The sequence below is a fragment of the Cebus imitator genome, unplaced genomic scaffold, assembly GCF_001604975.1.
Source record: "Cebus imitator isolate Cc_AM_T3 unplaced genomic scaffold, Cebus_imitator-1.0 Scaffold228, whole genome shotgun sequence".
NCBI lineage: Eukaryota > Metazoa > Chordata > Mammalia > Primates > Cebidae > Cebus > Cebus imitator.
In genome coordinates, this window is record NW_016107543.1 from 3937194 (window position 1) to 3951000 (window position 13807).

At 40.8% G+C, this 13807-nt stretch overlaps 2 protein-coding genes across 2 annotated transcripts; both read right to left on the bottom strand.

Annotated features, from left to right (window-relative positions):
• Positions 1-3015: 3015 nt before the first annotated feature.
• Positions 3016-3679, bottom strand: LOC108281577 (keratin-associated protein 2-1-like). The gene has a single exon (XM_017497203.2). It carries the CDS (start codon positions 3664-3666, stop codon positions 3256-3258), a length of 411 nt encoding a protein of 136 aa, XP_017352692.1. The 5' UTR covers positions 3667-3679; the 3' UTR covers positions 3016-3255.
• A 4140-nt stretch (positions 3680-7819) lies between these two features.
• On the bottom strand, positions 7820-8730 carry LOC108281578 (keratin-associated protein 2-1-like). The gene has a single exon (XM_017497204.2). The coding sequence runs from the start codon at positions 8670-8672 to the stop codon at positions 8262-8264; it is 411 nt and encodes a 136-aa protein (XP_017352693.1). The 5' UTR covers positions 8673-8730; the 3' UTR covers positions 7820-8261.
• Positions 8731-13807: the final 5077 nt, after the last annotated feature.

Genomic DNA, 13807 nt, shown 5'->3' on the forward strand with positions numbered 1-13807 from the left:
ATAATAATAGTTCATATCAGAATTGTTGTAAGGATTACATGAGCTGATATTTGTCAAGTCCTAGGAACAAACAGTGCCTGGCACTTAGTGTCTTGTATTTGTTAAATAAATAAGTAAATATGTTGTAAAAGGTCATGTTGCATTGGTAATTTCTAAATTCTAAACTTTAAGTTTAGAAAAAAGACAAACATATTTGTTATGGCAAATGATCAATTCTCTGCTCAGCCACCAAAGAATACACATGAAATAACATTATTCAGTGGTGAGTTCCATTAATAGCATGAAATAAATTAAAAACACCTGGAAGGAAGAAAGAGCGTGCCCTCTAATCAAGCACTTACCCCCGTTAAGGGGAGTCAGCTATTGTTGAACTGACAGGAGGCACATCTGTCAGGACTGTGTATAACAGCATCAGCGCTACTGAGAACCCACAGCCCATGCAACACTGAATGAGGTCTTAGAGAGGCATCCTTAAAAAAAAAAAAAAGTCTCCAAATTGATTTAGACAGATTTCTCGTGGTGGTGGAAACAGATTTTCTGTAATAAACTCTACAGCTTTATTTTACATTATTGTTTAACAATAACATTATGAACACTTTTTTTCATTATTTCAACTTTTCCTTTAGATTCAGCGGGCATATTGTGTGATGCTGAGGTTTGAGGTATGACTGATCTTGTTACCCAGGTACTGAGTGTAGTACCCAATAGTTTTTCGACCCTTGTCTCCCTCCCTCTCTCCCCACCCGAGTAGTCTCCAGTGTCTACTGTTGCCATCATTATGTCAATGAGTACCTGATGTTTAACTCCCATTTGTAAGTCAGAACATGTGGTATTTGTTTTTCTGTTCCTGGGTCACTTTGCTTAGGCTAATGGCCCCCAGCAGCATCCATGTTACTGTGAAAAATATGATTTCATTCCTTTTTTTGGCTGAGTAGTAGTCCACGGTGTATGTATACCGTATTTTCTGTATCCAGTCCACCACTGATGGGAACCTAGGTTGATTCCATGTCTTTGCTATTGTGAATTGTACTGTGACAAATATGCAAGTGCATGTGTCTTTTTGGTAGAATGATTTGTTTTCTTCTGGCTATAGACCCAGTAAAGAAATTGTTGGGTCAAATGATAGTTCTGTTTTAAGTTCTTGAGAAATCTCCATACTACTTTCCATAGTGGCTAATTTACATTCCCATTAACAGTGTATAAGCATTCCCTCTTCTCCACAGCCTTGCCAGCATCTGTTGTCTTTGATTTTTTTTTTCTTTACTCTGAAAGTATGGGGCTTCAATTACTGAGCTTTTTAATAATAGCAGCTCTGACTGGTGTAAGATGGTATCTCATTATAGTTTTGATTTGCATTTCTTTGGTGAATAATGATGTGAAGCATTTTTTCACATGTTTCTTGGCCACTTGAATGTCTTGTTTAGGGAAGTGATTGTTCAGGTGGTTTACCCACTTTTTAATGGGGTTGTTTTTTGCTTGTTCCATTGTTTAAGTTCCTTATAGATTCTGGATATTAGGCCTTTGTTGGATGCATAGTTTGTGAATATTTTCTCCCATTCTGTAGGTTGTCTGTTTACTGTGTTGATAGTTTTGTTTGCTGGGCAGAAGCTCTTTAGTTTAATTAGGTCCCACTTGTCAATTTTTGTGTTTGTGGCAATTGCTTTTGAGGACTTAGTCATAAATTCTTTCCCAAGGTTGATGTTCAGAATGGTGTTTTCTAGATTTTCTTCTAGGATTCTTATAGTTTGAGGTCTTACATTTAAGTCTTTAACTATCTTGAATTAATTTTTCTATTTGGTGAAAGGTAGGGGCCTAGCTTCAATCTTCTGCATAGAGCTAGCCAGCTATCGCAGCACCATTTATTGAATAGAGAGTCCTATTCTCATTGCTTATTTTTGTTAATGTTATCAAAGATTAGATGGTTGTATGTGTGTGACTTAATTTCTGAGTTCTCTATTCTGTTTCATTTGTCTCTGTCACTTTATATTTTACAACTTTCTGTTTTTGTACCAGTACCATACTGTTTGGTTTACTGTAGTCCTATAGCATAGTTTGAAGTCCGGTAATGTGATGCCTCTGGTTTTCTTTTTATTTAGGATTGCTTTGGCTATTTGGGCTCTTTTTGGTTCCATATGAATTTCAGGATAGTTTTTTCTAGTTCTGTGAAAAATGGCATTGGTAGTTTGATAGAAATAGCATTGAATCTGTAGCTTGCTTTGGTTACTGTGGCCATTTTAATGGTATTGATTCTTCCAATCCATTGGCATGGATGTTTTTCCATAAATTTGTGTCATCTATGATTTCTTTAAGCTGTGTTCTGTAGTTTTCTCTGTAGAGATTTTTCACTGCTTTGGTTAGATGTATTCCTAGGGTGTGTGTGTATCTGTGTGTGGCTATTGAAGTGTAAAAGAAAGTTGTAAAATACAAAACCATTTTGTGATTAACATGTATCTCACCATACTAAGAAGACGTGTTTGACTTAAGGTCTAATGTCAGGAAATTTTCATTCTCCAGGGTCTTTTCTGAACCTTTGTGATTATAATTATATTACTAAGTAACTTATTTAATCTTACATTACCCATTTTTCTTTAACTCCAAAAACAGAGGTAATTACCAGAAGTTGCCTAACGCTCCTTCGACCTCTAACATCCTGGGTGCTCTATGATGTGCCAGCACGTGTCAGATCAGTAAACACACCCTCAGGCTGGGAACGTAAGTTTCAACCCAGGTGCAGCCTCCCAGAGTGTTTCTTGTTGCAGAACATTTCTCAGATGTTCGAGCACATGAAAAATTCTGAGCACAAGTGACTGTACACATGATAGAGACATAGTTGTAACCGTCTCCTCACTCAGCTGTGCTCCATAAATGCCATTTACAATGCTTAGAAGAAAACTACTCAGACTTAGGTTATTTCAGAGAACTATGTAAGGGGATTATTCTGCATATCTCTAGACAAAAAGCGAGACAATCTACCAGAAAGAACTGTCACAGAGATCATGATTTCTATGCCAGGAGTACTGAGTTTATTAGAAAGCAGACAACATGATAGGGGAGTTAGACTGGAGTCCTAGGAAGAGAGAGTTTTCTTCAGCTGTAGTTGGTCTGAAAAGGTGTCTTCAATGCATAGTGTGAGCTAGTATGAAGAGATGAGGAAGGGCTTCTCAAGGAAACGTGTATTGTTCTGCAGTGAAGCCCTGAGGGGCAGCAAGATGGACCTGGTCATCTACTGAGGGACCCTTCATGAAAATGGGCTGCTCAGCAGCAGGAGGTGGACCAGGTCCTGCAGGTGGTGCTGCAAGGGGCAGGCTGGCCGCAGGGGGGCCGGCAGCAGGGGGACTGCACTGACACAGGCTGGCAGCAGGTGGTGGACCAGCAGCAGGGCCTGCAGACCACAGACGTGCACGACGTGGGGCAGCAGGTGATGGGGCGGCAGCAGCCTTCCTGCAGGCAGCAGGGGTCGCAGCACACTGGGCGGCGGCAGGGCTCGCAGATGGGGCGCGTGCAGCGGGGCACGCAGGTCACGGGGCGGCACACGGTGGTCTGGCAGGTCACGGGGCGGCAGCAGCAGGGGTCGCGCCAGCAGCAGGGCTGGCAGCAGCAGGGCTGGCAGCAGCCTCCCCCGCAGCTCAGGGAGGAGAAGGTGGGTCCACAGCAGGAGCCGCACATGGTGGTGTCTGAGGCTAGTGTGGGGTGGGCTGTTGAGAGGAGCTGGGTGTTCTCAGGTGTGAATGTCCTCCTCCCTCTCTGGGTCCTTTATATACCCTGGCTGGTAGCTGATGACCCCCAGGACATGAGGTCATTTCCTTGTTTTCACTTATTCTTTCTGAAATAACACCAGCAGATTAGTAAGTTCTCTAGACATTGTTTAGATGCTCAGGGACACATAAAACTCCATTTGTTTTCCTCATTTAGCAGAGACCCAATTATATTTTGCTATTTATGGTTCAAATATGAACTTAATGACCTAACTTCAAAGTCTCCAATTATTGTTATAATTCAATGATGCTTTTGCCAGTTGCTGTTTTGATAGCACAAAGTAGCTGTCATGCTCTGAGGCTTACTTGCTAGCAGTTGAAGTGAAGTGAGCACCTTAAGTTGTCAGCATTCTTTTCCACTGCTAAGCTTCCTGGGCAAAACAAGTTGAGGATAATACTACGGGAATAGTTTAAAAGTCAGGATTTCTCCATAAAAGAATTTTCCAGTCCCCTTTTTGGAGGTACAAGAATGCATTTCAGTAGGCTTCCATCATCCTGCATTTTTTTTTGTTTTTGTTTTTTTGTCTTGGAGACATGTTTATTGATTTCTATGGTTGTATCTTTCCAAACCAAGGTAAATTTCACTGTAATCTTCATGATAGCCAGTGTCCTTAAGTTCTAACTATGTTCCAAGCATCATATTAAAAAATACATGTATTAATCTAATATTCATAACATTCTTAGGATGTAGATATTGTTTATTCCTCATTTCACACATAAGGAACCAGATAAGTGGCTTCCCCAAGGTCATATACCTAGTAAGTGTTGGAGCCAATACTCATTCCAGAAACATCTGCGGGAACATGATTTGTCAGCCCAAAAAGCTGAAGAACTCATTGTAGCTAAAGAATGGATTGTAGGTACCATATTTCCAGGTATTAGGGAATGTCTATTTTATTTAGGAACTTTTACAGTGTATTTACTTTGAAAACAGTTATTTGTGATATGGCTAATTTTTAGAGTCAGCTGAAAGGACTCTATGTCTTACCAATAGCCTCAGGAATGGGAAGAATTACCTCCTGCTCAGCCTTCTGAAAATGTCAAAACATATCCTAATCATGGGGTACTGTGAACAAAGCTATCAATATGGTGAGGCAGTCAAAGGACTCTATCTAGACGAAGGTTGCAATCTTGCAGTATAACAAAACCCTTAGGTAGTGATCCCAGTTGAACGTGTTCCCAGGCCTCATCTGGCCCATATCTCAGTGTCTTCAACATCTCCCTGTGTGCTATGCTGGGGTTCATTTCTGCTTATAGAAACGATTGTCATTTTTAATAGTTGCAAACTGCCATAACTTGTAGTCACATTATGTCACTCAACCATATTTTGGTCTTTGCCTCTTAATTTGCTGGGTTCTGACTTTTTCCTTTACAACTAAGTCTGTTTTATTAAGTTGGTGCAAAAAGTAATTGCAGTTTTTGGCATTACTTTCAATGGCAAAAGCTGCAATTACTTTTGCACCAACCTAATAGATCTGAAGTCGAAGTTCAAGTGTAAGCCTTCTTATTGATCCCACTTCTTGCATTGTTCCTTACAGGCTTACCCAGATCTTCACCAATCATTCTGGCCAACCAGAGGATAGGGTGACTGTGGAAATAAATGAGATCCAATAATAATGATAGGTTTGGGAGGAAACAAGGCAGTCTCCATTTGAGAAAACAGTTTTTTTTTTCCAGAAAGTTATTTTATTATTTTATTTAGGTAGAGAAAGAGAAAAAGAAGAGAGAAAGACTTCCATGAAGACTGTGGAAGGGGACTCCAGAGGGGAAATCCAGGAGGGGAAAGAGAGCTCCCACTATGTGGGAGGAGATTCCAGGGGGCTGGAAATCCCGAGATAACACTTGTAAATAAGGAGGTCTCTAGAAGGCTAACAAGAAAAACTCTGAGAGGAGAAAAACAGATGTACTTAGCAAATTTTAAAAACAGTCATCAAGAATGTATAGAAAGAAATCAGACTTGTGAGCCTATTCATTGATTAATTACCAAATCGTTAACAAAGATAAAACTGCATTATACACATACTGAAAATGTAAAGATTTTGAATATAATAGTCTTGTTGAGAAAGTTTTACCATATTTTCAGAAAAAAATATCCTTCTTCATGAATTGGTTTATTGTTTTATTTTAAGAATATGCACATCCAGCATGAGTTGACAGTTGGGATGGAATGATGTTGTCTTTCTCTCTTCTAACCAGTCCCCTTAGAACTTATTCATTCATCATTCAATACATCATTTCTCATTATACTCAATATGCCAAATATTGTGCAGATCAGTGGGAATCTAGTAGTGAACAAAGTCAGTCAAGACCCTGGCCCTCAGTGTAAGTTAGCTCAGCCATTGACAGTTTCTGAAAGTATTTAAAACAGAATTACCATTTGACTCAGCAATCCCATTAATGGGTATAGACCCAGAGGAATAGAAATCATTCTTCCATAAAGACACATACACACATATGTTCATTGCAGCACTATTCACAATAACAAAGATATGTGATCAACCTAAGTAACCATCAAAGGTGGACTGGATAAAGAAAATGTGGCACGTATACATTACGGACTACTACACAGCCATAAAAAAGGATGTTATGTCATTTGTAGCAACGTGGATGAAGCTGGAGGCCATTATCCTAAGCGAACTAACACAGATACAGAAAACTAAATACCGCATGTTCTCACTTATAAGTGGTAGCTAAACATTGAGTATGTATGGACTCAAAGAAGGGAACAACAGATACTGGGGCCTACTTGAGGGTGGATGGTGGGAGAAGGGTGAGGATCAAAAAACCACCTGTTACTATGCTTTAATTAAATTAATTAATGTTTTGAGACAGAATTTCACTCTGTCACCCAGGCTGGAGTGCAGTGGTGCAATCTCAGCTCACTGAAGCCTCTGCCTCCTAGGCTTAAGTGATTCTCCTGCCTCAGCCTCCTGAGTAGCTTGGATTACAGGGGTGTGCCACCATGCCCAGCTAATATTTGTATTTTTAGTAGAGACAGGGTTTTGCCATGTTGGCCAGGCTGGTCTTGAATTCCTGACCTCAAGTGATCCACCCACCTCAGCTTCCCAAAGTGCTGGGATTACAGCCGTGAGCCACTGCACCTGGCCATCTGTTACTATGCTTATTACTTAGGTGATGAAATAATTTGTATACCTAAGCCTTGTGACACACAAGTTACCTATATAATAAACTGCACATGCACTCCTGGACTTAAATTAAAATTTAAAAAAAAAAAAATCCCTGCCCTCACAAAGCTTACCTTCCCTCCCTTCTCTCAGTGGGCAGATAGATAAGCCCAGGAATACATGCTGAACAGTCCAAAAAAAAAAGCCTCTTTTATATCAGATGCTAGGTACTAAAAACATATTTCTCATGGAAATGATAGTGGTTAGCCTTCCTTACCAAGTTACACATTTTTAACAAGATCAAAAATATACCCAGTATGGATTAATGTTATCACCATTTCAACCGCACTGGTGTGGTTTAAATGGTAAGATGTATGTATGAGGAGCTCAAAACTAGGATGATTACAGCCAAGGCTTCATTTCTCCCTGTCTTCTCAGCAGCAGCCACTCCACTGGAAGTAGAACGGGCCTTGGTGGTGCCGTTGGGAACCATGGAGAAGCTGGGATAGTGGCTCCTCCAGCATAAGATATACAGTGGCTAGGGATTCCCAGGTCCTATCTGACATCAGTCAGTGCACAGTTTTCTGCATGGATGAACAAATGGGGCTGTAACTTAACTTAGACTTCCTCCCCCTTATCATGTGTGTGACTTATTCATGAGTCAAGTTTATGTTTACAGAGACTTACTGTACTCTCACCATGTCCTCAGCATCACCATAAAACCTGCAACTTAAAATATGAAGGTGAATCACATGCGATGATTGGATTTATCTGAAATGCTATTAAAATTATAGCTCTTCCACCTGAATTGTTCCTATTCTAAAACTCGAAAATGGCCCTTAGAAAATCCTTCCTTTCATTCTTCTGATTCTGTATCCTGTAATGTAAGCTAAAAATGAGCTTTTGAAGAGTGATAAACAATACATAAAAAGAAACGTGTTTGCTTCCCCAGAAATAAAATTTTATTTTATATATTTTTTTACAATGCAAAAATACAGCATACAAATAGTATTATCCTAGAGAAAAAAAAATCTCATCTGAGAAGCCTGAAATGGTAGAAAAAAGGGTGATGAGTCACTGGGACAGAGTTCTATTCAAGAGGAGCTTTGATTATTACTCACTCGGTTTTTTTTTTTTTTTTTTTTTCAAGCCAGGAGTTCAAATGATGAAAGCTAGAATTGTTCTGAGGATTTTCAGAGAGGGCCAGGATTAACTGCATAATTATATGGGGAAATAAATAGGATGTTATTGTTGAGTTAGTGGTTGAGGATCAGCGAGGCTTCAAAGGTGCAGTCTCTCATCTGATCCAGAAGGGGTGGAGGAGTCTGCATGATTCTGTGCACCTGGAAATGTTTTGTGTGTTGCCGGGAGAGGTGGGGTCTCAGCAGCAGGAGGTGGACCAGGTCCTGCAGGTGGTGCTGCAAGGGGCAGGCTGGCCGCAGGGGGGCCGGCAGCAGGGGGACTGCACTGACACAGGCTGGCAGCAGGTGGTGGACCAGCAGCAAGGCCTGCAGACCACAGAGGTGCACGACGTGGGGCAGCAGGTGATGGGACGGCAGCAGCCTTCCTGCAGGCGGCAGGGGTCGCAGCACACTGGGCGGCGGCAGGGCTCGCAGATGGGGCGCGTGCAGCGGGGCACGCAGGTCACGGGGCGGCACACGGTGGTCTGGCAGGTCACGGGGCGGCAGCAGCAGGGGTCACGCCAGCAGCAGGGCTGGCAGCAGCAGGGCTGGCAGCAGCCTCCCCCGCAGCTCAGGGAGGAGAAGGTGGGTCCGCAGCAGGAGCCGCACATGGTGGTGTCTGAGGCTGGTGTGGGGTGGGCTGTTGAGAGGAGCTGGATGTTCTCAGGTGTGAATGTCCTCCTCCCTGTCTGGGCCCTTTATATACCGTGGCCAGGTGGAGATATGATCCCTAGGACATGAGGTCATTTCCTGGAGTTGTAGCTGCCCATTGAAATGAGAACTCTGGATTCAACTGCTGAGGCAGCAATCCCCAAATCACCAGAGGTTGCTTTGTTTTCTACCTGTCTGCTTTTTCCCTTGAACTGAATACCTGATGATTTATATCATCAGAAAAATTGCTCTTCCATCAGCCAATCCTTCCAGACCATACCATGTGAGAAGGTGCAAGTTTGAAGAATCCAGCGTTGCCACCATCACACTTTCCTCTTGTTTGCTGTCTTCCATGACTTAAGCATGAGACTGTGATGTTCATGAGTCACAGGCTGGGTCTCTGATTGGCACTGAGATCAAGAAAGAATTTCTAAGAAACCAAAATGGCTCATAAGAGGAGATGTGTATTGATTCTGCTATGGAAAGAATGGCCCAGTGTTTAACGACACAGTACCTCACCTTGTTTATAAGAAAATCATCACCAGAGCTGCTAGCGTGATTTTATTTTAGTAACCTGAGTTGGTTTATAACTCAACACTTATGAGACACTTACTGTGTAGATGGTGCTGTACTGTTTGGGGGTGAAGAGGGAAAGGAAAGAAAAATAACTTTCAAATAGTTTCCTATTACATAGTAATCACAAATTTTAGTAAGGCAAGATAAAGATAAGTAAAGCAATTAAAGGGAAAGAACTTCTCTGGGAACAATAAGGTCAAACTAAACGGGGATTTCATTCATTCTGTGCCATTTCAAAAGCCCTTCCCTGATTATCTTCTTAGAAATAAAACTGAAATTGGGCTATTTCTTGCTTTCTTGCTTTGATGTGTGTACTTTGTATTACATATTTCAAAATTTGTGGATAGTATCTACGAAGGAATCTATTGTCTTTCTGTCACAGCTGCTTTAGTTTGTTGGCTGAGGGTTTGTTTGCTTATGACGTGGGAAGGTGTCATTATGAAAAAGACAAGGCCTGGCCTGGTGGCTCACGCTTGTAATCCCAGCACTTTGAGAGGCCGAGGTGGGTGGATCATGAGGTCAGGAGTTGGAGACCAGTCTGGCCAACATAGTGAAACCTTGTCTCAACTAAAAATATAAAAAATTAACCAAGTGTGGTGGTGCATGCATGTAGTCCACATACACACTGGAATATTACTAGTCATAAAAGAAGGAAATCCTGGCTGGGCTCCGTGACTCATGCCTATAATCCCAGCACTTTGGGAGGCTGAGACGGGCGGATCACCTGAGGTCGGGAGTTCAAGACCAGCCTGACCAAAATGGTGAAACCCTGTCTGTACTAAAAACACAAAATTAGTCGGGCATGGTGGTGCATGCCTGTAATCCCGGCTACTTGGGAAGCTGAGGCAGGAGAATCACGTGAACCCATGAGGTGTGGTTGCAGTGAGCCAAGATCGCCCCATTGCACTCCACCTGGGTGACAGTGTGAGACTCCGTCTCAAAAAAAACAAACAAACAAAAAAAAACCAAAAAAATGAAACAAAACAAAACAAAAACCGGGGGAATTAGGGGAGCTGGTGAGTAACAAAATAGCTTTGTCTTTTCCCACCATAGCTAAGACGAATAGGATTACAGAAAATATATTTAGAGTTGGAAGGTAGATTAAAGACAACAGAGTCCGAGGAATGCTGATGCCCTTTAGCACAAATTTGCCTCTGGGGTGTGTTTTGTTTGTGCTTTTAAAAAATATACCCTTTGGTCTACCATATCCCTGATCTTTGAAGGCCATTGAGTCTATGATCCATCATAGTCCATCACAGATTTTGGAAGACAAGATTTATAAAATGAATTCCTCCAAAGTTGTACGGATCAAAGAGTGGCAAATCTTTAACAATACCACAGGTCTTCTGTGGAGTAGAAACATTAGTGATGTCTCCTAGTCTTTTTCCAGCTCAGAGTCACTCAAAATAGACAACGTGTAGCAGTGGTTATTACACATTCTATTCCCTTTAGTGAAATAAGCACTCACTTGATACATGGTTTAGCATACTGCTCTTTGTTCTGGAACATATACAGAGATGCTAAACTAAAAAGAGAAATATGTCTGTGAATCCACTGCTTCTGTTAACAAAAAAAACACGGCACTAAGAAATACTGTTTTCTAAAATTATAGGCTGTATCAGAAATCTTGCTCTTCCATGCCTCATCAGGAAGAAGGAAGCATTCCACTCTTGCCTGGACAGGATCTAAGTCATTTGAACAGAAGAGCAACCTCAGTACCCAACCCAGGTGCAGGATTTCAGACAAATGACTTTCAGACACAACATTCCCCATTTGTGTCAACTGTGTAGCTTCCAGTGAAAGAGGCCCTAGGTCTGTTTCACAGCCCAGGTCTGGTGTTAATTATTTTTTATACACAGCCCTGTTTTTCCTTGGGCCCATGAAAACACGATATCATGTAATTTTACCAAAACTCCACCATTCCTCAACATTTTATAATAACATTTCTCCTCCTTTGTTTGGGGGGATGCCCCATTGTCCTCGGCCATGTGGTCTCCCTTGCTGTAGCACATGAATAGTTCTAAGCTATTGGACAAGAGGTGTGTCCCTGGTCTTTATCACATGAGCTTTTTCAGTCATATTATTCAAGTTCCACACATTCTGCAAGTGCATAATCACCAGGATGGAAAAAACTACATCTTAAGCACAGTGAAAATCACTTGGGAGATTTTTGTAGTTGGATTGAAAAAGAATGTAGCGTTGGTGACCTTTTGTGATGGTGGGCCATTCCCTCATCTTAATACTTTTATGAATTGTATTTTCTTAGCAACTAGTCTGGGAGCCACTAGATGTTAGGAAATTTATTAAAATTCTGAAATTAGAATATACATTTCTTAAGGACTTCGTTCTCAGAAATAATCTTAAAAATATCCTCCAATCATAAGAGTCAGAGATGGGATGGAGAAGATTGACTGGGAAAGGGCAGGAGGAGAATGGAGAAGATAAAGAAGGATTCCAATCCTTTCTCCACCATTTTGCAGTTGTCTAACAGAGTCAATGACTTGCCCTTAGCAAGGTTTCCTCAACTGTAAAATGGACAGTTGTCCATTTTGGTGTCTGATGTTCTTCAGAGGCTAGCTTATTATAAGATCTATACAAATGTGGAAGACGGAGAGAGGGATATAATTAATTAGATATAATTAGAAAATAGAAAATAGTTTAGTTGGGAGAGACAGCAAAACTAAATGATCAGGGGACTTATGAAATTTGTTGCTAGAATTTCAAAAAGAATCTCATCTGAGTTTTTTAGATATTCATCTGCCTAATGTCAGAGAAGGCAAAGTAATCTTTTGGGGTCTATTATACAGCTTTGAGTTGTTTAATTCCCTTGGATGGTTCAACGTGAAAGGAAGAGTCTAACCATTAAATACCTATATTTTGCTCAGTCCTTCTTTTTCCTGATGCTGTACTCCTATTCATAAATCCTGTAATCTGGGACTCACTCCTATGGACTTGTAGAATGAATTTTTAAAGATCATTTTCATTCTGAGACAGCTTAATCTGATGCCAAGTTGTTGTGGTGTAGGGTTTTTTTTTTTTTTTTTGCTTTTTTTATTATGTTTATTAGAAAATCTATTTCTGCCAATAGATATGGACTATCCTGAAAAAAATTACTGTTTAAGTGTGGTTAGTAAAACCCTCCCCCAAATTTGTTCTCATTCTCAATGAGTTGGTATGGAGTAGACAGCATATCTTTTGAGCCTGTTTGATACAGTGATGTTCAAACACACCACAAGGAATATAAATGAATGGTACTGGACACTTACCTATGTGTCAGGCATCTTGCATCCATAAAAAGTTGTAAAAGTTATTTAACTTCCCCAGCAATCTACGTTGGTAAATGTCACTTTTCCCATTTTGCAGATGAGAAAACCAGAGAGGTTAAGTTACACTAGTGATGAAATTTTTGCTTTAAATAAATATCTACCTTTTAAAATTCTTGTGGTAAGGACAATTTTCTTCCAATTTATTTTGACAACTAAACAAACAGAAATTAAGTACCAGCTATGTATTAAATGTTGAGCTCAGTATTGGAAGCTAAAATAAACTGTGGTCCCTTCGTTGGAGGCAAAAAATACATATAATCTCAATACAATGCCTTATGGGGAGGGAGGTAAGCTATTGGAACTTGTTGGGAGCGCCTAACCTCTGTGTGTGTGTGTGTGTGTGTGTGTGTGTGTGTGTGTGTGTGTGTGTAAGCGCACAGGTGTGTATGCATTTGCACATGTGTTTGTGTGACACAGGGGTTGGGACACGACTACTGGAGAAGACTGAATTGAATCATGGAAATGAATTAGAGTTAAGTGGTGGTGAAGATGAAGAGGAAGTATGTGAAAGAACAGAGAAGTGAAAGAACATGAGGAAAAGCAAAACATCTGGAACTACAAATATAAGGTCAGTGTTGCTTGAAGTGAATCTTAGCGGGGAGCAGTGAGACATGGATCTACAGAGATGGGCAAAGGACAGGCAGCAGACTGCCTGATGTGCACACACTTCCTAGCCACGTGGGTAATCTGAGGACTAGTCTAGCGCTCCTGTAACATCTTCAAATACTTGTACAAGGAATCCTAGTGCCTCTCTCTTTTCCTCTTCTGTCTTCCTCGTCATCTCCGTCATCTTCCTCTTTGCTCTTCTTTTTATTCATTGCCTTGCCTTCCCTCTTCACTTTTTATTTATCCCTTATCCCTTCTTTTTTGTCTCTCTGTTTTTGTCATTGTTGTCATTTTATTCCACCCATGACAAGCTCAAGATACTGTCTTTTTGCACATTCATTTACATTCATTTTCTGCCAAATTGATTCTTCTGATTACAGTTTAGTAGGTGCTGTTTCAGATGTATTACTCTATTACCCCTTTTTCATAACTTTGGGTGTCTTCATTGCTGCTTGTTCTAGTGACTGTTCCTGGGAGGCTTCCAGGCCATGCTTGTTAAGCCCTCAAGAAGCTCAAATCCTGGTCTTCCTCGAAAATAATGGTCCTGAAACTCTAATACGCAAAATAATTACATGGAAGTGATAGGA

What these genes read in the sequence shown, in the direction of transcription:
- LOC108281577 (XM_017497203.2), bottom strand. Translation starts at nt 3,666, where the DNA reads ATGTGCGGCTCCTGCTGTGGACCCACCTTCTCCTCCCTGAGCTGCGGG.
- LOC108281578 (XM_017497204.2), bottom strand. Translation starts at nt 8,672, where the DNA reads ATGTGCGGCTCCTGCTGCGGACCCACCTTCTCCTCCCTGAGCTGCGGG.